At 43.5% G+C, this 24,700-nt stretch overlaps 1 protein-coding gene across 2 annotated transcripts in view; it reads right to left on the reverse strand.

Moving 5' to 3' along the window:
• The window catches only part of LOC126162524 (macrophage mannose receptor 1-like), a 163,707-nt gene that overhangs the window by 118,638 nt on the left and 20,369 nt on the right, over positions 1-24,700 (reverse strand). Inside the window, exons 3-4 of one of the 2 annotated variants that reach the window (XM_049919095.1) lie at positions 20,581-20,611; positions 4,759-5,010 (exon numbers count right to left, since the gene is read on the reverse strand). In XM_049919095.1, the coding sequence (XP_049775052.1) occupies positions 4,759-5,010; positions 20,581-20,611 (283 nt within the window). The remainder of the gene's footprint in view (positions 1-4,758; positions 5,011-20,580; positions 20,612-24,700) is intronic. The other variant, XM_049919096.1, reaches the window with a different exon arrangement.

The raw sequence follows: 24,700 nt of genomic DNA on the forward strand, positions 1-24,700 counted from the left end.
AACCGACAGGAAGAAGATGCTGTGATATGCGTTTGGTTAGCTTTTCAGAGCATTCGCACAAGGTTGGCGCCGGTGGCGACAGCTACAACGTGCTGACATGAGGAAAGTTTCCAACCGATTTCTAATACACAAACAGCTGTTGACCGACGTTGTCTGGTGAAACGTTGTTGCGGTGCCACGTTAAGGAGGAGAAATGCGTATTATCACGTTTTCGACTTTGTTAAAGGACGCACTGTAACCTATGGCGATTGCGGTTTATCGTATCTCGACATTGTTGCTCACGTTGGTCGAGATCCAATGGCTGTTAGGAGAATATGGAATCGGTGGGTTCAGGAGGGTAATACGGAACGCCGTGCTGGATCCCAACGGCCTCGCATCACTAGCATTCGACATGACAGGCATCTTATCCGCATGGCTGCAACGGATCGATCGCCGAGGCAAAAGATGGAACGTTTGCAACGTAACAACCTTCTGCATGAACAGTTCGACGACCTTTCCAGCAGCATGGTCTATCAGCTCGGAGATTATGGCTGCGGTTACCCTTGACGCTGCATCACAGACAGGAGCGCCTGCGATGGTGTACTCAACGACGAACCTGGCTGCACGAATGGCAAAACGTCATTTTTTCGGATGAATCCAGGTTCTATTTACAGCATCATGATGGTCGCATCCGTGTTTGGCGACCTCGCGGTGAACGCACATTGGAAGCGTGTATTCGTCATCGCCATACTGGCGTATCACCCGGCGTGATGGTATGGGGTGCCATTGGTTACACGTCTTGGTCAGGTCTTGTTCGCATTGACGACACTTTGAACAGTGGACGTTACATTTCGGATGTGTTACGACCCGTGGCCCTACCCTTTATTCGATCCCTGCGAAACCCTACATTTCAGCAGGATAATGCACGACTGCACGTTGTAGGTTCTTTACGGGCCTTTCTGTATACAGAAAATGTTCGACTGCTGTCCTGGCCAGCACATTCTCCAGTTCTCTCACCAACTGAAAACGTCTGGTCAATGGTGACCGAGCAACTGGCTCGTCACGATACACCAGTCACTACTCTTGATGAACCGTGGTATCGTGTTGAAACTGCATGGGCAGCTGTACCTGTACACGCCATCCAAGCTCTGTTTGACTCAATGCCCAGGCGTATGAAGGCCGTTATTACGGGCAGAGGTGATTGTTCTGGGTACTGGTTTCTCAGGACCTATGCACCCAAATTGCGTGAAAATGTAAACACATGTCAGTTCTAGTATAATATATTTGTCTAATGAGTATCCTTTTATCATCAGCATTTCTTCTTGGTGTAGCAATTTTAATAGGTAGTAGTGTATATAAATACATCGGATTACAGTTTTGACATGAATGAGTACACTACCGAGCACAGCTTTTATAGATTGACGACGTATTTTATGTTATCATGTAATGATAAAGTAAAATTCACTGTTTCATCACCTGACAACAACGAATTCAAATTTCGCCTAACATGGTGCTGTGAATACTTGTATGAACCTGATGATGGTTAGACTACTGAAACTGACCGTGGAAATAAAGTATTTTATCAGTAGATCAAGGCTATAATAAGACGTTTTTCAAATACATAAGAGCTGCGGGGCACCAGTTGCTGAAACTGTATTGCGATACATTTACAATGACAGGAATAACGAGTACTGGGACATTTACCATTTGTCTTACAGACAAAAAAATCATTTGGAAAGGAACTCTCTATTCTAAGCCCGGATAAAATTGTGAAAAAAAATTATGAGGTTTTAATGTACCTTCATTGATGAGGTTGTAAGAAATGAAGCACATGCTCATATTAGACGAAGATGTGCCCGGAAAAAAAAGTCGTTTCCTTTTCAGTGGTACCATGCCGACATTCCTCTGAAGTGGTTTTGGGCGAGCGAAGATAACCCGTTATCGGGGTGGTGGTACGAGGATTTGAACCCTGACCCCCCCGAACACCAGCCTCTTGTCTTAGGCAGTGGGCCATCTCGCCCGCACAAAAACCGTATGAATTATGATCTCTATAGTATGATTAAGAACAAAACCCGTGATATTTGTGTTATTTCCCGAAAGGTGTTCGATATGCAGGGTGAACATTAATAAAACCGACAAACGGCAGGGATGGATCTCTGGCTAGAAATAACGAAGAAACGGCCCATGGACATGTGTCCGGAAGTGCATCGTTGCCACGGTAAATGACGCTGACGGATGACAGTTCTTCTGGTCACGAACCGTGTGTTTTTTGCGTGCTCCAGGCTCAGTTATTGACGCAGCGTATTGTAAGCAGCCACATCTGGTAAAGGTTGCTCCGTCGGTAAAGAGGGCTGTCGACAGAAATCCCATTATTGTGACAGTCGGGTGCAAAACCTTCGACTCGTTCCCGTAGAGGGAAATCCGATGCTGATGATCCTTGCTCTCATTGCAGATGATAGGTGTTGTAGCGGTTGTGATGCAGGATACAAAACATCGTACTTTGGCTCACACCGTGCTGGCGGGCCACTTGTCTGGAACTTGTACTAGTGTTCGTCTCAACATGCTATAGAACCCAATGCTCCATATCTTGTGTACGTATAGTCCTCCACCTCCCTGCGCGTTTGTCTGTCGGAAAAGAATCATGATCACAAAAACGCCCAAAAAGGGCTTGAAATGTTGTGTGATTTTGTTGGTCATGTCCATTATAATTATCCGGGCTGTTATGCCGTGGTCGGTTGATGAATGCTGTGGTGATTCCCAACGTTTCGTCTCCGACTGCGGGAGACATCTTCAAGGGGGTCCGTAGCTTGATGGAAGATCCAACACACACACTGGCTCGCTACTGACTGCCGCTAAATTCCGTGTCCGCGCGCCCCCGCGCCGCGGCGTGACGTCACGTGTTGTGAAAACGTCAGTGCAATTGGCCTCTGTCCGTCGCCGTCGATCGCCGTTGCCATCACCCAGTAGTGGACGAGTGGTACACATCTTCTTTAACACCGGCATCCATATACCGTTTAATTTGACGCCCTCCTCCTTTCTGTTGAAATTATTTGGGTGTTTAGCGATTTCGATCGCCTCCCTGTAGAGCCTTTCGTAATATCCGCTCGTGGCCGCTAGTACTTGCGTCTCCTCGAAACGAATATTGTGGTTCCCTGGCTGGAAAGCATGCTCCGCAACAGCTGATCGTTCTGTTTCTCCTCTTCTACAATTTCCGTTGTGCTCTTCCAAACCTTTAGAAACAGTTCTTTTAGTGGTACCCACATAAACATCACCACAGCTGCATGGGATCCTATACACTCCAGATTTTTCCAATGGTTTGCGAGCGTCCTTTGCAGGCCTAAGGTATTCCTGTATCTTCCTGGTGGGCTTGTAAATTACGGTAATATTCCGCTTCGTCAAGATCCTCCCTATTCTTTCCGTTACATTTTTAACAAGTGGCAGGAAAACCTTAGATTTTGCAGTAGCCTGTACGTCAGTATGATTTCTGCGTGGCTGCCTCAACGCACGTTTTATTTCGGCGGACGAATATCCGTTCTTCGTTAGTGCATTGTGGAGATGTTCCATCTCAGCGTCGAGCAACTCAGGTTCACAAATATTTCTAGCTCTGTCCGCTAACGTCTTGATAACACCCCGCTTCTGTTGTGGGTGGTGGTTCGAATCCCGGTGCAAATAACGGTCCGTGTGCGTGGGTTTGCGGTACACTGAGTGGCCCAATCTACCATTTTCGTTTCTAAACACAAGCACATCGAGGAAATGTAGTTTGCCGTCTACCTCCTCCTCCATAGTAAACTGAATTCTTGGGTTTATATTGTTCAGATGTTCGTGGAACCGGCTTAGTTGGATCTTCCATCAAGCTACGGACCCCCTTGAAGATGTCTCCCGCAGTCGGAGACGAAACGTTGGGAATCACCACAGCATTCATCAACCGACCACGGCATAACAGCCCGGATAATTATAATGGACATGATATTTCCGGCCGTGAAAGTTTAGATTTTGTTGGTGTCTGTGAGGGTACCTGCTTGACCGTACACAAACACCATATCGACTTGTTCCTGACATGAATATCGGACTATTCTGCTGCTTACAGTACACCGCGTTAGTCACACAGCCAGCAACACATAGGGAACACGCGGCACTTGGTCAGAGGAACTGTCATTCATTAGCTCCACTTACCGTGGCAACGACGTATGTTCACAGGATCTTTTTTCCTCCAGTTCCTGTCGGCTTTATTAATGTTCAGCCTCTACTCTTACTGTGCTACCCGTATTCAGGAATCTGATAACATCTTTTCAAATCCCAGAAACATTTTCTACACTGTATTATTTATTTAGCGAATGGCAAATGGAAATGATCGTGTGGCATTGTTAGCCGGGAGGCCCCCTTCGGGGGACTTCGGTCGCCGTATTGCAAGTACATGTTAGGTGAGGCCGCATCGGCGACTTGCGAGTCAATGATGATGAAAATGATAATGAAGGACACACAACACCCAGTCGCCTGCCGGGAATCGAACCCAGGCCTCCTGCGTGGTGGGCGGTAACGCTACCGCTACGCTACAGAGGCGGACATTGTGATTCATGTGATGTGACAATCAATTTTGACATGTTACTGAAGTTATCTGCACGGTTAAAAATGCACTGCAGAGTAACTCAGAAATAAAACACAAGAAAATATGAATTTACACCGAAGGAAGCAATGGTCGGATTTTAAGCTAAATGAGTAAATATTGTTTTTAAACATCAAACAAGCCAAATATAGAAATTAAACTGTAAGTGATATTACCATCCGTTCCTACGAATACGCCCTCGCTGACTCGATCTGAGATTCCAACGTAGGCGTACCATATGCCCTTCTCTTTGGGGAAGATCTGCTTCAGGCCGTCATAGGCGTAGCGGTCCGGTGGCACCGCCAGCTGCGCCCCCTCGTCTTCGCAGAACTTCTTGGCGGCCGCCCACGGTTTGAAGGTGCGGTACAGCCTGACGAGCCCGTAGCCCGGCACGTAGTTGTAGCCCGGCGGGATCTCCGGCACCTCGGCTGCAACAACACGTTCACCCTACTGCACAGAGGTTTACTTTGTTACGACGAGAAACCGTCTTATTTGAGGCTGCGACCTTACTCGGAAACGATCAGTATTCCACGGGTCTCCTAGTTACCGGATAATTTGCTTTTGAAGGATCCCTACAGCTGAACAAATGGACATTTAACTGGATGAATATTGAGTACGCCACTTGAGTACCTCCTATAAGTCTCGGGATTGTTGCCGCATGACGTCGACTTCTTGCCACGGTATTTCGGTTAACAATAATTCAGCCATCTTCAGGTGAGTGTTTTGCAGTGCCACAAACTTGGCAAGAAGTCGACGTCATGCTGCAGCAATCCCCAATATTCTTTACTCTGGAAATGTTTCAAGAATCGCAGATTCGCACCTATCTGTGAAGCATTGCTAGCACAAGCTGATCATTTTAGTACCCCATAAATCCAGGGATAGGCTCATATCTGGAGAACATAGAGATAGGATATTTCAAAAATTTTGCATGATGATCGTTGAACTAACGGGGAGGTGTACTGTAGACCTCGGTAACGGGAAACTGTAATTCCCATGGACTGCAGAACTGCGAATGTCAACGGATAAGCGCCTATTTCATTGTTCACTCAGAGCGTGACTACAGAGTAAAGTTACTGCATACAGAAATGTTTCGAAATTCTGTCGTTTTAAATCGATCTCGGTAAATAATGCGTAACCGTGATGCAAAGCACCTAATGAGGAAGCGATGTCATACGTTTGCGGACCACTGTGGCTTGTTGTTAAGGTGAACGCACGGCTACAAGTAGGCTGCAACGACTGAAATCCAACCATCAATAAAATAACAAAAGATAACGTAATGATTTGCGACTCGCTGTGGCCGCCGGCAAAATGCCGACAATGCTGCGCAGGAGTAACGGCAATGGTCTCGCTTCCGAGGAATTGGGATTGAGATCACTTGAGCCGTACTAACTCATCGTTTGCTGAAGGCGTACAAGCTCACATCTACGGGCTTACTTGATGGTTTCGCAGACAAGTTCACAACTGATTATGTCACAGCTCCTAAAACTGAGGTATCTTATTTCCTTTGCAATAAACTTTCTTTCCCAATTGTTACAGGGCTCTACCACCCCTGATGTCACATTAAATACCGTTACAGTGTGTCCAAAAAGTATTTATCTAACTGCATATCTTTAAGAAAAGTCTGTGTAACATGAAAAGATACGTATACAAAATCTAAAGAGCCAGTCATGTAAGAAGTACCTCGGTAATTCATTTTAGTTGAAAAGCAAGGAAAGACATACATCCAAATCGACAGCAAGGTTAACAAAATAGAAAATGTAATTCAAGAGCTAGTTCATAAACTATTCGTCCACCATCTAAATATGCCGAAATTCTGCGCGCAGTAATTAAAACACAACACTTACCCACGGCACACATTAGAGTCAACCGTGCGCTGCCCCACTCTATCGCCTGATGTGGTTCAGAACGGCGCCGATACAGTGGAACTAGCACCATGGGCCGTAAGGGAAATGAGACAAAGCTGATCGAAAGAAAACTTATTCTGCGATTACATAATAAGTGCAAATCTTCTTACGAGATTGCTAAAGTAGTCGGTAGACCTAGATCGACGGTTTAGTCGATAATAGATCGATTTTGCGCAACAAAATCATTAAGAAACCAACCACGTACCGGACGCCCTCACAGTTTCACTGATGCATACCCAGACGACTACCAGCAGTAATAGCTGCAAAGGGGAACCCCACTAAAGATTAATTTTTGTAATTGAAATTACGTTTTCAGATTGTAAATTACGAAAAATATGAGTGGACGAATACTTTTTGAAGTAGCCCTTGAAGAAACGTCCATTTCGTCAAATTTGTTATCGCTATGGATGTATTTATTTCCTTATACATCAATAACAATGATTTACCACGGTTCGTTGCATATGACTGGATGTTCACATTTTACGTTCCCTCCTTTCACCTGACAAATATTTAGTTTTTTTAAAAAAATTACAACTAGACGAATACTTTTTGGAATCACTGTATGTGGTAAGTCCTCTTAACACTGTGTAGTAACTTTTGCATTCGGAAAATTGTTCTTTTATTACTATTAGCATTGTTTACTTCTATAAATAATCTCTAGAAACCTCTTAAAATATGAAGTATTTGTTAGTGAATCTAACGTTTCTACGTCAGTTGATCGGTTGTTTATTTTTGAAGAGAGACAGAGGTAGGTTCAGGGAGCACTTGTTTTAGCTACTGCTTTGTTGGAAGAAAAGTAGTTTATTAGGTTAACGTCTTGGTGACGACGTGTTCTTTTGAGCAAAGTTAATAGCTGTGATGAACAAGAACATGTCCGAAAATACGTAATGACCCTCTTGCCAGAGTCACACCTGAACTCTTCTGAGATGATTGTAGAAAGTGTTGGGAAACCAAATTGGGCTTGCCTTATGGGAGCATGGGGCCATCCGTAAATTACATCACACGTTAAGGGAGAGGAAATGGGTCAAGAAAGTTTGATATCGTGTTACAAGAGGGGGAAGGTGGGGGACGAGTCTTAAGCTTAGTGAGGCTACATGCGTAAATTTTTGTTTTGTTTTATATTACAACCCCAACGAATAACACTGAAATATAACAATTATATCATTATCATTTACTAAGGTTTAAATTTGTTTGTATTTTTGGCACACGGCGGCCGCGCGATATGGGTGTTGCTCACGTACGCTTTACCACGGTGTAGCTCGTCGGCCACCTTTGACATACACCGAAAGGCCAATACCGCCTTTGTGGCTCTGACAAAAACCACCACCTCTCTGATTAGGTCTATGTCGAATTGTTTATACCGTTCATTCAAAACTCGACTTTCGCTGAGAGACGAATGTGTTTCTCTTGGTTCTACGAGTTTGCAGTTTTCAGTTTATCTGCCAAATTTAAAATGAACAAAGAGAGATATTCTCTACCGAAAACTGTTTGTGATAAAAATAAACAAAATATATAAGACGAAATTAACACCATATAGCGAAGATCGAAAAACAGTGACAATGTTGAAGATGAAGTGCTTTCGACAATCAGAGAATTGCAAATAAAACCGAGGAAAAAGAAAATGACAACTACAGTTTTTTCCGAAAATTTCTTCGTCGTCAAAATCACGAAAACAATGATAACCCAAAAGGTCACTTCCCTTAATCTCGTTCACCACCGACTGTATGTGACCTGTTTCGCCAACTAGCAAAGCTCAAGTTATTCGCAACCCTCATGACATTTACAAATCGCTGTGCAATTTCACTTCAGCCCTCAGTTCTCATTGTAGGTAAGTAAACAACGTGAAAGGATATAGGCCCGCTTCACGCGAGCCACCGAGATGTGCTACTCTCCAGCACACCGTGCCTTCACAGGGCACTTCTGGAAAGAAAAGCGGCTGCTTTGTCTCCGCGCTGCACCGATTTCATCTCCCACGCCGCCTTCTTGCGGTTCCGTTCGATGAGCACGATACCTCACTTTCACTCCCCTTTCTGAATGGTAAAATCAAAAAGAGGTAATTTCAAAACAAATCCTGGGTGCCACTATATCTCGAAGGAAAGGTTTACGAAGTAGCTAGCCAATTTACCCAACTGTGTGACGGCAACAGATGGTAAATATATCAAAAAAGACAGCTGACTGTGGGTCGTTTCACTATGACAACGAACATATTTTCTCGATATTCTTGTAGGCTATGTGTGATTCCCACCGCAGTCGCATGTTCTTTGAGGTTGGAGCAAATATAAGATCGCCAGACTGACCCGTGTTCAAGAATTGATTGCTTCGTAAGTCAATTGGCAATGAAGTTACACTACTGGCCATTAAATTGCTACAATACGAAGATGACGTCCTATAGACACGAAATTTAACCGACAGGAAGAAGATGCCGTGATATGCAAATGATTAGCTTTTCACAGCATTCAAACAAGGTTGGCGCCGGTGGCGACACCTACAACGTGCTGACATGAGGAAAGTTTCCTACCGATTTCTCATATACAAACCGCAGTTGACCGGCGTTGCCTGGTGAAACGTTGTGATGCCTCGTGTAAGGAGGAGAAATGCGTACCATCAGGTTTCCGACTTTGGTGAAGGTCAATTGTAGCCTGTCGCGATTGCGGTTTATCGTATCGCGACATTGCTGCTCGCGTTGGTCGAGATCCAATGACTGTTAGCAGAATATGGAATCGGTGGGTTCAGGACGGTAATACGGAACGCCGTGCTGGATCCCAAAGGCCTCGTATCACCGGCAGTCGAGAGGACAGGCATCTTATCCGCATGGCTGTACGGATCGTGCAGCCATATCCCTATCCCTGAGTCAACAGATGGGGACGTTTGCAAGAACAAAAACCATCTGCACGTACAGTTCCACGACGTTTGCAGCAGCATGGACTATCAGCTTGGAGACCATGGCTGCAGTTACCCTTGACGCTGTATCACAGACAGGAGCGCCTGCGATGGTGTACTCAACGACGAACCTGGCTGCACGAATAGCAAAACGTCATTTTTTCGGATGAATCCAGGTTCTGTTTACAGCATCATGATGCTCGCATCCGTGTTTGGCGACATCGCGGTGAACGCACATTGGAAGCTAGTATTCGGTACCGCCATACCTGCGTATCACCCGGTGTGTTGGTATGGGGTGTCATTGGCTACACGTCTCGGTCACCTCTTGTTCGCACTGACGGCACTTTGAATAGTGGACGTTACATTTCAGATGTGTTGCGACCAGAGACTCTACCCTTCATTCGATCCCTGCGAAACCCTACATTTCAGAAGGATAATGCACGACTGCATGGGGAGGTCCTGTACGGGCCTTTCTGGATAAAGAAAATGTTCGACTGCTGCCCTTGCCAGCACATACTCCAGATCTCTCACCAATTGAAAACGTCTGGTCAACGGTGGCCGAGCAATATGCCATTCACTACTCTTGATGAACTGTGGTATCGTGTTGAAGCTGCATAGGCAGCTGTACCTGTACACGCCATCCGAGCTCTGTTTGACTCAACGCCCAGGCGTATCAAGGCAGTTATTACGGCCAGAGGTGGTTGTTCTGGGTACTGATTTCTCAGGATCTATGCACCAAAATTGCGTGAAAATGTAATCACATGTCAGTTCTAGTATAATATATATGTCCAATGAATACCCGCTTATCATCTGCTTTTCTTCTTGGTGTAGCAATTTTAATGGCCAGTAGTGTACATTTCCTTAAAGTAGGCAGTTTTGTGAAGGCTCAGATTACTTTCTTCTTGTCGTCAACGTTTCGGCATGCCATCTTTCTTAGTGCGTAAATAAGGAGACAATATCTTTACAAAGAGTTTTCAGTACAATCTCTGTGGGGCTAGAAAATATTTTTGGCATTCTGGCTAAAGAGTGCAGAATTTTGGATCGGCCTTCGAATGTATCTCCAGAATTTTATGCACATATTGTAAATATTTGCTGTATGTTGCACAATTTTGTTTTTGATCGAGACAACTACAGATCTGAAGCCATTCTGTGTACTTGTATGATACATGACATGTCAACACACTCCACACAAGCTGGAGGAAATGTGAGTGGCCCCTCTCCAATCGTCGTCTTCTCTGAAGAGTGTTTGCCTCTAACGTATGGTAAGTAGTTTTCTGTTGTTCATACGAATATTCCTCACGCTCTATGTTGCATATCAATGAATGTTTTTCATATTCACAGTTCAACTCTTGTGTACTGCTGTTTCTAGCCAACAATACGACGTACAGGACAGTTCTACCAAAGAAAAACGAGCCGCAATTGCAATACGTTATGCGCCGTCTTTCAACATGCGGCGTCAACTACTGCTTTGGCAGCCAGCAGCGCCATCAAGTTGCTTCGTATAACGGCCGCTGTTGGAAGCATGTTCCGCAAGCGCTGGTCCAGTGGCGCTTTTGCCACCGGTGGCGGTAATTTCTCACTGACACCCAAACCTCCAGATATCAGACACTCAGATCGGTACCAAACATTGTGTCGATAGAGTATTAACCAAAACACCGATTTAGTTTGTGTTGTGTGCTGCCATCCAGTACAAGATGCGTAAACGGTAATTAAAAGTAACATCAGAACTACGGAATATTGGCAAATCATATCCGTTAACCCTGAATGTGAAGATGTATGGTAGGTGAGTTCGGCCGGCACGGCAGCTGAGCGTGATCGGTCGGAGGGTTAGCTATTTCCTGTAATAATAGAAAAAAGATTGAATAGATCAAAGACGAGCTTGAACGGGTGTCATGGGACGTCTGCCCCGACCACACGCAACGAAATAAACGAACAAAATGAGATGAAAAAAGAAAAAAATGGTAGAGCGTGAAATTGTTATATGGGAGAAAATTTTCAACTAACAAGCGAAAGCAGACTGCCAAAAGAACATTGCTACGAACTCTGAAACGTCCTTTTACGTAGCAGAAAAACGTTCTCCTACATAATTTCACATGTAATTTGTTAAAAAGAATCTCCTTCAGAGAGTTTCGAAATCGTCACCCTTAGTAAGACGCTCTATCAACACACCTACCATCATAGATCTCCAGATTCAGAAATCACAGATACGGTTTGCCCGTACTCCGTAGTTCTGGTGTTACCCTTAATCACCGTTTACGCGTCTTCTACTGGACGACAGCAGACAGCACGAACTAAATCGGTGATTTGGTTGATACTCTGTCGACACACAATGTCCACATGTCATTCTGTCTGACATCTGGAGGTTTCGGGCAGACCTTTGTGACCGAGCGGTTCTAGGCGCTTCAGTCTGGAACCGCGCAACCGCTACGGTCGCAGGTTCGAATCCTTCCTCGGGCTTGGATGTGTGTGATGTCTTTAGGTTAGTTAGGTTTAAGTAGTTCTAATTTCTAGGGGACTGATGACCTCAGATGTTAATTTCCATAGTGCTCAGAGCCATTTGAACCATTTGGAGGTTTCGGTGTGAGCACCACAGAAGGACGGTGGCGCTGCACGTCTGAAGGCGCCCATTTAAACCAATACTTCGTCTGCAGAAGCGCCACTGTCAAGCACCTCTTAGTGGATCCGTGTGCAGGCAGCGAAAATGATGTCTCTCAGAATGCTCATCGGTATATTTTCAAATAAAATGCTTGGTGCATTGAAAAATCAAGTCATTGTACTGCAAAAACATATGATTCAAACATCAGCAGTGAGAGACTAAACGTAATTTGGATGCCCCAGGGAGTGTGTTGGGGCCCTTTCTGCTCATGTTGTAACGGGAGTCGCAGAAAGAACGCGTGGATTTGACTTGCGTAGTGGGAGTGGAATGGCAAGGTGGGGGGAACCTGTCGTTTTGTAGATTAGGGCGTCCAGTTTCAGTAGCAGTGGGCGCAGTTGAATGTGCATCATCGCGTTTTCGCTGTTGAACATTTCTTCTAAAGTAATGAACCTGTGATTGCAGTTCCACGACTTTGCCGTACATACTTCAATGCTCCGCGAAATGGTTCGATACAATATTGCGTTGGAGTGGTATTTTCGCGCAACTGGATCAGTCATGAAGCAGGCGTCGCCTGGTCGTCCTAGCACGGTGCGAACGCTGAATTGTGTCGATGGAGTGAGAACATCCGTTTTTTCTAAGTCCTCGCCGCTCCGCCAGGTGGCGTGCTCCAACTCTGGGCTTATCTCGTCGTTCGCTGCAGCGCATCAACAAGGGCGAGTTACATTTTCTTCCTTTCAAAACTGTGATCGTGAAGAAGATTCACGACCGTGATTATGGTGAACGGGGACAATTTTGTGACAGAATGGTTGGTGTTCTTGCTGCTGCTGACGTGTTGATGATGAGCGATAAAGTGCACTGCCACTAAGACGGTTATGTAAACAAACAAAACTGTCGCTCTTGGGCAGCGGACAATCCAGAAGAGGTGCATCAAAAACTACTGCACAGTGAAAAAGTGACAGTGTGGTGTGGAGTGTCAAAGGTTGGAATCGTTCGGCCTTATTCTTTTTTTAAGAAGGCGGTGTTAGTGTAAGAGTGAATGCTGCACGTGACATTGTAATGCTACGCAGTTTCGTGCGGCGACAACTGGACACTTTAGAGATGAACATGGCAGACATGTGTTTCCAACAATATGGAACCAAAGCCCACTCGGCTGATGCTGCCATAGCAGTTGTTCGAGAAAGGTTTCCGCAACACGTGATATCACGTTTCGGCGATGTCTATTGGCCAGCAAGCTTGCCAGATTTGTCGGTTTGTGATTACCTAAAACGTAAAGTGTATTTCAACAAACCTCGTACACTCAATGCCCTGAAAGTTGCAATTCGTCAAAAAATTGCTGCTGTTTCACATGACATGTTGACTAAAGTGGTGGTAAACTTTAAAACATGAAAAACATGACACTTCATGAATTTGGAACATTGCCAGTTGTAGTGATTTAAGTACAGTATGTAATCAAAATAGAGCCAATTATAGTAGTTGAAATCCACGCGTTCTTTTTGGGCCATACTTTACACTAATGACCTTACGGACAATATTGATAAGAATCTCACACTTTTTGGCGATGATGCAGTTTTTTATAATGAAGTACTGTCTGAAAGAAACTTCATAAATATTCATTAAGATCGTGGTAAGGTTTCAAAACGGTGCAAATATTGTCAACTTGCTTCAAATGTTCGGAAATGAAGACTGTGCACATCAGAAAAAGGAAAAAAATTGTAGTGTATGAATCAGTCGAGTCATACAAGTACCTGAGCGTACATGAAATGGAATGATCACATAGGCTCATTCATCGGTGAAGCAGGTGGCAGACTTTGTTTTATCGGTAGAATACAGGGGAAATGCAATCAGTTTACAAATGAGATTGCTTACAAGTCACTTGGTGCGACCCATCTCAGAATATTGCTCAAGTGTGTGGAACCCATACCATATAGAACTAGCAGGGGATATTGAGCGTATATATTGAGAATGGCAGCACGAATGGTCACAGGTTTGTTTGATGCACATGAGAATGGTGTGGAGATGCTGAAGAAACTTAACCATCAGACTCTTGAAGATAGACGTAAACATTCCAAAGAAGTTTCAAGAAACGGCATTAAATTATGGCTCTAAGAATGTACTAAAACCAGCTACGTATCACTCCCGTAGGGATCGTCAGGACAAGATGAGATTAATTACAGCATGTACGGAGGCATTAAAAATCATTCTTCTCGAGCTCCATTTGTGAATCGAACGAGAAAAACTATAATAACTGATACAATTGAACGTACCCTCTGCCATGCACTTCGCAATGGTTCGGAAAATATAGGTGTAGATTTAGATGGAATTCAGACAGTGACTTACACAAGCCGATCCAAGCTGAGACCATTGCGCAAAAAGAGTGACTCTCACTGTCAGAAGAGCACAATCTGTTCCCAGTTTCCTGCAGACATAGTTCTGCTGCTGCATGACAGGGTTCGAGTGAAAAGACACGGCAACTGGAAACGTACTCCAAAGCTGAAGTACACGGGACACTACGATTCTTGAGAGGGAAGAATTCCTGTAAAAGAGGCGTGGAAAAGTAAACATCAGTGTTCTCCTGCACAACAATGCAACACCCCACACGTCGTGCACATCGCAAGCTTCGCTTCAACGCTTTCGATGGGAGATTTAAAAACGTCCTCCACACTGTGCAATGTGCGATTTCCAATTGTTCTGCTAGCCAAAGGGACATAGGGTGAAAGAGATTTGCCAACGATGAGGATGTTCACACACCCATTCGCGATAGGCTTCGTGGCCAAGGTGCGAATTTTTCTCGTCGAGGGATTGAACGGTTGGTAGAAGGCTCAAACCGTTGTTTATATATACTAGGCGACTTTTTTTTATAAACATAGGGTAGTGTGTCTATTTCACGTGTTGCGCAGAATTCAGAAACACTTATTTGGCCTGTCATAATAATAAGTAACTTACTTTTGAAGTCCTTTCGTATAAGCATTCATGGATTATTAGGCATTTCGGGAGTCTGTAAAACGTGACTTAATGATCAAGAAATTAGTGAGGAATGAAGACTTCACCAATATTCACAGACAGCTTTTCGGTCACATGTTGTTTGTGGCATTTGTGACAGCTTCGCGTTTACCACAGTGCGAAATAAAATCTGTCTTTACTTACTGACAGACTTTCACATTAAATTGTACGATGTGACTGCAGGAAACCATGAAATAGTTAATCATTAATCGGTCTACTGTGTGGGACGGAACTAGGGACGCAGAGGGAACTAGAATGAGGCTGTTACTCTCGAACGTAGGGTTTCCTCTGTACGCAGACGACCACAAAAGTTGTTCAAAGCTGTCTTGGTCACAGTGTACATTGTCAAAGTACAGGAAAATGTAAACAATTTACAGAACAATGAGGGACAGCTAAAAAGCGTTTGAGGCGAGAGTCAGATTCAGTGCTAGTAGAACCAACAGCGTGGTGTAACTGACTAATTGCTTAAAAGTTGTCAGCCTGAGCAAATGTCACTAATGGACAAAGCAGTTGCACGTGTTAGCTATTGCTGCACACGTGTCACACGTCATCGGCAATAAGCAACCGCTGGAGGAAAGCTAGTTTGAGTGATGAGGCACAGATGATACGTCCTAGTTTGGCATCTGATGGTTTTAACTTTGAGTAAACCTGCGTGGCCTACATAACAGTAATCTGTGTTTGTACTGAGTAGATCCGTACGTGACACCGCCTCATCTGCTGTACCTTCCGGAAAAACAAGATTTCACAGACTGCTTGTGAATTCTGTGTGTTCGCCAAAATGGTTTCTCTTTATGCGAGACGAAATCGCACATATCTGTCACGCATGTCCTTTCAAGATAAGACTTCTCTTAATATGTAGTGTTTTTGGAACTACTCGGTGAATCATCGACTCGCTACATAGGCCATCAACATCCATTACCAGATAGAACAAGAAGTCACAACATGGAGTATGGTCGCACAAATCAGATCTACAGCCGTTAACGGATCCTAGCAGCGCCACGTCAACTGGCTGCTGTATGACTGTGAAGTGGAAAGCTACACGATACCAAACACTATTAACTTATAGCACAATATTGCTCTATGTGCTTCAGTATCTTCCCCGACCTCGCTTCCTTTTTTATCATGTTTTTGTTCTTGTTGGGAACTTCAGTCCGAAGACTGGTCTGATGAAGCTCTCCATGTTACTCTCATCTTCTCCGAATAGCTATTGTAACATGCATCATTTTGAATATTCTTACTATGCTCGTACCTTGGTCTTCCTCTACCATTTTTACTGTCCACACTTCCATCCAGTACGGAATTGGTGAGCCTTTGCTATCTCAGAATTTGGCCTGTAAATTCATTTCTTCTAGTCAGGTTGTGCCACAAATTTCTTTTCTCCCCATTTATGTTCAATACCACCACATTAATTACCTGATTTACCCATCTATCTTCAGCATTTTTCTGTAGCAATATATTTCAAAAGCCTCTGTTCTCTTCTTGGCTAAACTGTTTATCGTCCAAGTTTCACTTCCATACAGCGCTACACTCGAGACAAATATATCAGGATAATTCCCTAATACTATATTCGATGTTAACAAATTTCGCTACTTCAGAAACACTTCTCCTGTCATTGCCAGTCTACATTTTATATCCTATTTATTTCAACCATCATATGTTATTTTGCTACCCAAACAGGAAACCTCATCTACTAATTTAAGTGTTTCGTTTCCTAATCTAATTGACCCAGCATCGCCTTACTTAATTCGTCTAAATTCCATTACCCTCTTGCTTTTGTTGAAGTCCATCTTATATCCTCTTTTCAAGACAGTGTCCGTCCATTCAGCCGTTCTTTCAAGTCTTTAGCTGTCTCTTCATAGAATTACCAACCTCAACGTTTTATCCCTTCTCCCTGAACTTTAATTTCTACTCTTTATTTTTCTTTACTGCTTGCTAATTGTACAGATTGAATAACATCGGTATCTTCCGTCTCGTTTCAGTACAAGTTGTAAATAGCCTTTGGATCCCTGTATTTTACCCTGATACATTCAGAATCTGAAAGAGTATATTCCGGACAACATTGCTGTGAACATAGTTTTGACTCTCCTTAACTTATCTCCTAAGAGAATTCGTAGGGTCAGTAATTCCTCGCTTGTTCCTACATTTGTCCAGAGTCCAAACTGATCTTCCCCGAGCTCGGCTTCTACCAATTTTTTCACTCTTGTGTAAAGAATTCGTATCAGTATTTTACCCTCCCGCCTGAGGTTCTAGTCCTCCCTCGGGCATGGGTGTGTGTGTTTTCCTTAGCATAAGTTAGTTTAAGTAATGTGTAAATCTAGGGACAGATGACCTTCACAGTTTGATCCCTTAGGAATTCAAACACAGTATTTTCCCACCACGACATACTGATAGGCTCTGAGAAATAATATTCACAGCTGCCAGTACCTGCTTTCTTTGGAATATTAATTATTAAATTATTGTTGAAGTACGAGGGTATTTCGCCTCTCTCCTACATCTTGCACACCAGGTGAAATACTTTTTTCATGGTTGGCTCTTCCCTGGGTACCAGTAGTTCTGAGTCCCGGGTACTTATATAGACTGATGTTGTTCAGTGCTGTCTCAAATTCTGCTCGCAATGTAACTTCCCATCTCATCTTCATCTACTTCCTCTTCCCTTTCTATAATATTGCCTTCAAATCTATGTATCTCGTACAGCTCCTCTATAAACTCCATCTTTCAGGTTTCCCTGCCTTGATTAGTATTGTTTTTCTTCTATCTATGCTCTTTATATTCGTACAGTAGCTTCTCTTTTCTCCAAAGGCCTGTTTAACGTTCCTTAGGCTGTATCTATACGTCCCCTAGTTACGTATGCTTCTATATCGTCACAGTTGTTCTCTAGCCATTTTGCAGTTCCTGTCAATCTCAGTTATTTAGATGTTTGTGTATCATTTCATTTGCTTAATTTACTGCGTTTTAATATTTTCTCTTTTCATTAGTTAAATTCAATATCTCCTGTGTTATCCAACAGTTTCCATTATGTCTTCTCTTTTTATCTATTGTTTATCATCTGCTGCTTTCACTATTTCATCTCTCAAAGCTATCCAGTCGTCTTCTACTGTACTCTTTTCCCCTGTTCTATTCAATTATTGCCTAATGCACCCACTGAAATTCTCAAAAACCTCAGCTTCTTTCAACTTAACTGAGACTCATCTCCCTACTTTCCTACTTTTCTTCGATTTCTTCCGTTTTAATCTGATGTTCATAACCAATAAAATGTGATCAGAGTCCACACCTACTTCTGGAAATGTCTGACAGCTTTAAATGTGATGAAGAGATTCTGCCTTACCGTTACATACTCTATCAGAAATCTTCCGATGCCTCCTGATCTTTTCCAAATCTACATCCTTCTTTCATGACTCTTAAACCAAGTATTACGAACGATTATATTAGGGTCTGAGCAGATTTCTATCGCTCAGCTTCCTCTGTTTTCATTTCTTTCCCCCGATTTCTATTCTTGAACTACTTTCGCTTCTCTTCCTACAACGGAATTCCAGTTAAATTTTCTTCTCCCTTAATTATCTGAAATATCCCTTTTATGTCATTTGTTTAAATATCTTCATCTGTGGAGTTAGGTGGCATATAAACTTGGACCTCTGTGGTGTGTTTTGGCTTTTTGTCTATGTCGGCTACGAGGCTGGCATATAAACTTGTACTACTGTGATGGGTGTTAGCTTTGTATCTGTCTGGTTCACGGTAATGCATGGACTGTGCTGCCCATAGAAGCTTACCCACATTACTATTTTCATATTCATTATTAGAGCAGAAGTCCTGTTTATCCGCCACCGCCCCCAAATCGCCACTATATGGACTTCAATCTATCCATTTCCCTTTTTAAATTTTCTAAACTTTCTGCCACATTAAGGGATCTAACATTCCATGGTCGGACGTTGGAGTGCCAGTTTTGTTTTTCCTGATGACGACATAATCCCGAGCAGCCCTCAACCGGATATTTCAATGTGGGACTACTTTACCTAAGGAATATTTTATCCAAGAGAATGCCAGCATCATTTAATCATACAGCACAGCTACATGCCCTCAGGAAAAATAGCTGCGTTTGTTTCCCCTTGTTTTCAACCATTCACAGTACTGGCGCAAAAAGCCATTTAGGTTGATATTACAAGGCCACAACAGTCAATCGTGCAGACCCTTGCCCCTGCAACTACTGAAAAGGCTGCTGCCCCTCTTCAGGAACCACAGGTTTGTTTCGCCTGTCAACAGATGCCGCTGCCCCCCCCCCCCCCCCCTTGAACCCCGTACCCCATCCCACTTTGTGGTTGCACCTACGTATGGCTGTCTAATCGTAGACGAACGCAAGTCGTGTCGACGCTGCTAGGTCCATGGTTCATGGTGGGGAGGGACTTTTGGCTTAAGAGTCAGCATATTTTAATATACAGCATTCAACGAAGAAATAACTCAGCTAAATTGGTGCAAATAAATTAGAATACATTGTTTATTACAAGGTATGCGTACCAAACTCTGAAACTACTTAGTTTTTGACTTGAGCATGTGTGCTCATAGTTTTGACTATGGACAGCTCGCAATATAACTGTACGGTTGTTAAAATTTGATTCTGATGAAGACATTCTTAGAGGTGTCGAAAACTAGGTCAATGTATTAAAAATTATTTGCAACCTGTTGGCTGAGTTATTTCTCCGTTGAAATTTGCATACCGTTGCTGACAGACAGCCGTGTTTCAATCTGTTTATATGGCATTGGTCATATTACCTTCAGTAATAGATTCAAGTTTCGTTTTTTTATCACTATTTTGTCTTCTCCTAGAAAATTGGGAGCGTGTGACACAAAACACGCTAACAGTAGATACAAACGGATTCAAGTCCACTTGTATGGAATTGTGTATGTAATGGAAAAGAAATGCATTTGTTGCATACAAACATCACAAGGTCTTGCCGTTTATGGACTGTTTTTGAGGACGAATATTTTCAGTACATTTTCTTCTCCCAAATTGTTGATAGAAAAAGCGTTTCACTCTTGTAATGAAATTAAGAGATTTTTGGCAGGTTATACAGTTGTTTATATTATCACACTTCACAGGACCAGTGTTTAAGAGTGATAGTGCAAGTCAGAGAAGGCTTCAGTTATCTTTGTATTAGCCGACTGATGTCAGAACACTGGATTTCAGATATGAGAAAGTGTACAAGAATGTGGAAGCACACTACATAAGGAAATAAGAATAACACCTTGGATAATGAAAGTAAAAAAATACTTCAATAATAATTATTTGCTACAGTAACTTAGAAAAGCAATACAGTGAAACAGTCGACAAGGAAAATTGCTTGTTCGTTACATTTACATCGATATAAGTAAGCTTGCTTAACTCTGTGATAGTCGACAATTTGTTGTTACTTTTTGCGACTACGAACATGGTAACGTTACAGTTACCGGAAGTATTAATCTTAAACAATGTTGGGAAGAGATTTGAATAAAACCCAAAGCGCTTACCTATATAGATATTATAAATATTTAGACTTACTTAAATATTACAATTATAGAGAATACGACGATTTCCTTGTGACTGTAGATGTGTTATTTTATTAAAGATTGTCTCAAACTTGACTCACCTTTTCCGCAAGAAATACCAGAGGCCTCATTCTGCAAAAAGTACAAAAATACATTGAAATTTAATATTGTTTGTTTTCTTGTAAACTGGTTCACGTAACACTACAGGCAGTGGTTACAGAGTGTTTCTGAATTACAATCACATAAATGATAGCTTTTAATTGGGCCACAGTAGGTATAAGTCTGTACGGAATTACTGTCCAGAAACCTACCGTTACCGTACTGCAGGAAAGATAGTGAAACGACGTATCCAACTCTTTCGTGTCAGCTGAATGATATACGTTTGACAATTCACTGTTTGATTTGTTCGTTATCAATAACTTAATTTAATGTCAGTTTCTGTTTTATTAGTAAACCAATATTTTTACATAATCTGTACAGTAAAGCACAATAGTAAATACACTCCTGGAAATTGAAATAAGTACACCGTGAATTCATTGTCCCAGGAAGGGGAAACTTTATTGACACATTCCTGGGGTCAGATACATCACATGATCACACTGACGGAACCACAGGCACATAGACACAGGCAACAGAGCATGCACAATGTCGGCACTAGTACAGTGTATATCCACCTTTCGCAGCAATGCAGGCTGCTATTCTCCCATGGAGACGATCGTAGAGATGCTGGATGTAGTCCTGTGGAACGGCTTGCCATGCCATTTCCACCTGGCGCCTCAGTTGGACCAGCGTTCGTGCTGGACGTGCAGACCGCGTGAGACGACGCTTCATCCAGTCCCAAACATGCTCAATGGGGGACAGATCCGGAGATCTTGCTGGCCAGGGTAGTTGACTTACACCTTCTAGAGCACGTTGGGTGGCACGGGAAACATGCGGACGTGCATTGTCCTGTTGGAACAGCAAGTTTCCTTGCCGGTCTAGGAATGGTAGAACGATGGGTTCGATGACGGTTTGGATGTACCGTGCACTATTCAGTGACCCCTCGACGATCACCAGTGGTGTACGGCCAGTGTAGGAGATCGCTCCCCACACCATGATGCCGGGTGTTGGCCCTGTGTGCCTCGGTCGTATGCAGTCCTGATTGTGGCGCTCACCTGCACGGCGTCAAACACGCATACGACCATCATTGGCACCAAGGCAGAAGCGGCTCTCATCGCTGAAGACGACACGTCTCCATTCGTCCCTCCATTCACGCCTGTCGCGACACCACTGGAGGCAGGCTGCACGATGTTGGGGCGTGAGCGGAAGACGGCCTAACGGTGTGCGGGACCGTAGCCCAGCTTCATGGAGACGGTTGCGAATGGTCCTCGCCGATACCCCAGGAGCAACAGTGTCCCTAATTTGCTGGGAAGTGGCAGTGCGGTCCCCTACGGCACTGCGTAGGATCCTACGATCTTGGCGTGCATCCGTGCGTCGCTGCGGTCCGGCCCCGGGTCGACGGGCACGTGCACCTTCCGCCGACCACTGGCGACAACATCGATGTACTGCGGAGACCTCACGCCCCACGTGTTGAGCAATTCGGCGGTACGTCCACCCGGCCTCCCGCATGCCCACTATACGCCCTCGCTCAAAGTCCGTCAACTGCACATACGGTTCAGGTCCACGCTGTCGCGGCATGCTACCAGTGTTAAAGACTGCGATGGAGCTCCGTATGCCAAGGCAAACTGGCTGACACTGACGGCGGCGGTGCACAAATGCTGTGCAGCTAGCGCCATTCGACGGCCAACACCGCGGTTCCTGGTGTGTCGGCTGTGCCGTGCGTGTGATCATTGCTTGTACAGCCCTCTCGCAGTGTCCGGAGCAAGTATAATGGGTCTGACACACCGGTGTCAATGTGTTCTTTTTTCCATTTCCAGGAGTGTAGAAAACTGCATTAAGTTTAATTCCATTACCATAAATGGTAATTTGCAGCAAAAGAGAAAATCTACGATAGTAGTGTAAGTTGAATGAATAAATTACATTTTGTGCCATGGCTGGGACTTGCTGACTATTACAGCACTGCAGCGCTATGGGTAACTTTCCTGCATGGACTACCCAAGCCCAGTGCAACACAAACTTCCATTCATATCTTCAGCTTATTTTCCACTAAATTGTCACTATTGCCAGGGCTCTCCAGTACTGGAACAACACCCCAGCGTTGGTTATAATGGAGAAATCTTGTACCTCAGGTGATCGTATAGATCTTATAATTACATTTTCCTCAAGACATTTAACTCTCATCTATATCTGCGGAATGGTGCAGCCTGAATAAATGAATTAAATTTGTGCCATGGCCGAGGCTTGAACCAAGGTCTCCTTGTTTACTTTTAATTCATTTATTCAGCATAGACCAAGAATAACGGCGATGAAGGGGGAAAACAAGCTGAAGATATGAAATTTATGTTGGGGAGGGCATTGGACTGTAGTAGTCTGTGCAGTAATGTTAGCCGTAGTGCTGCGGCCATGTCATGGTTGCCGGTACGGTAGCTCAGCGTGTTCAGTCAGAAGGTTAGCTATCCTCTGCAATAAAGAAAACTGAGTGAACGGATCAACGACGAATCCGAACGGGTGTCATCTGACGTCCATCCCGAACGAATTCAAGGAACAATATAGAACAAAATGAGATAAAAAATAAATGGTCAGTATTTCTGCTTAGTAAGCAAAGAAACTTCGGTTCAAGTCCTGGCCATAGCACAAATTTTAATTCATTTACTCAGCTTATACTATAATCGTACATAAAGATGACACTGAAATGTCTCAACGAAACTGTAAATATACGATCTGTACATGAGGAAATGTTGAAGGCTGTATCGACACTAGACACTAGAAACAACAGCAATATAACAGTGGCCAGAAGAAAAGATGAAAAGACGAAGAAGTACAAGAAGGTATTTTGCACAATCATCTGAGAAGTCATCTGGAAACTATTATCGTGGCTCGGGAAGAATAGGGTGGCGCACTCAGTCAAAGACGTTTTGCTCCTCACCTTTTGACTTAATAAAGCAGGTCTTCATAGTGAAGATAAAGGGGAAACTAGAAAAAGTAAGTGAAGCATATTACAAACACACTGTCCGTGGCTCGTGGTCTTGCGGTAGCGTTCTCGCTTACCGCGGGGTCCCGGGTTCGATTCCCGGCGGGGTCAGGAATTTTCTTTGCCTCGAGATGACTGGGTGTTGTGTGTCTTTCATCATCATTTCATCCTCATTCACTGGCAAGTCGCCGTAGCGGCGTTAAAGAACTTGTGGAGCGGCGGCTGAACCGCCCCGCGAAGGGTCTCCCGGCCGCCAATGCCATACCCTCATTATCATTGTTATTCATTATTTATTACAAACACACTCATAATCTTCCACATAGAATTACTTAACATTAGGCATAACCATAACATTCCCAACTGCAAAAAATTTCGAAGAAAATAACTGTGCTACATTAAATTCTATATGGTATCAGAAGACAATCATAAAGAAAATAACTACAATAAAAAACATAAAAATCCAAGAAAACTCCAGTATCTGGTAACAAGTCATATATATGTATATATAAAAAACTTTGTCTGCTTTTCAAATTTGCAAATTAAAACATCAGATTTATGTATGTACAAATAGTAAAGAGCATTTTCCTGTTTTATAGACAGATAATAAAAGGCCACTGATTATGCTGATCCTTTAGCGAAACATGTCGGCGAAATATAAAGAGAGAAAAAATATATATATGTGGTTTGTTCAAGGCGGACATTCTCCAAAAACATATCTACGGGGAAGAATGTTAGGTGACTGACTTTTGTCACTTTCCCCCAAGTTAAACGATCTAAGCAGCAAACACCAGTTGCGGAAGGACTTCAGCGTCTACAGGGTGTTACAAAAAGGTACGGCCAAACTTTCAGGAAACATTCCTCACACACAAATAAAGAAAAGATGTTATGTGGACATGTGCCCGGAAACGCTTGATTTCCATGTTAGAGCTCATATTTGTTTCGTCAGTATGTGATCAAATTGTAAATTTTCACAATCAACATGTGTGGGCTGACGAGAATCCGCACGCAATTGTGCAATCAGTCATCAACACAGATTTTCTGTGAAAGTTTGGGCAGGCATCGTTGGTGATGTCTTGATTGGGCCCCATGTTCTTCCACCTACGCTCAATGAAGCACGTTATCATGATTTCATAGGGGTTCCTCTACCTGTG

Source organism: Schistocerca cancellata, chromosome 2 (assembly GCF_023864275.1).
Source record: "Schistocerca cancellata isolate TAMUIC-IGC-003103 chromosome 2, iqSchCanc2.1, whole genome shotgun sequence".
NCBI classification, from domain to species: domain Eukaryota; kingdom Metazoa; phylum Arthropoda; class Insecta; order Orthoptera; family Acrididae; genus Schistocerca; species Schistocerca cancellata.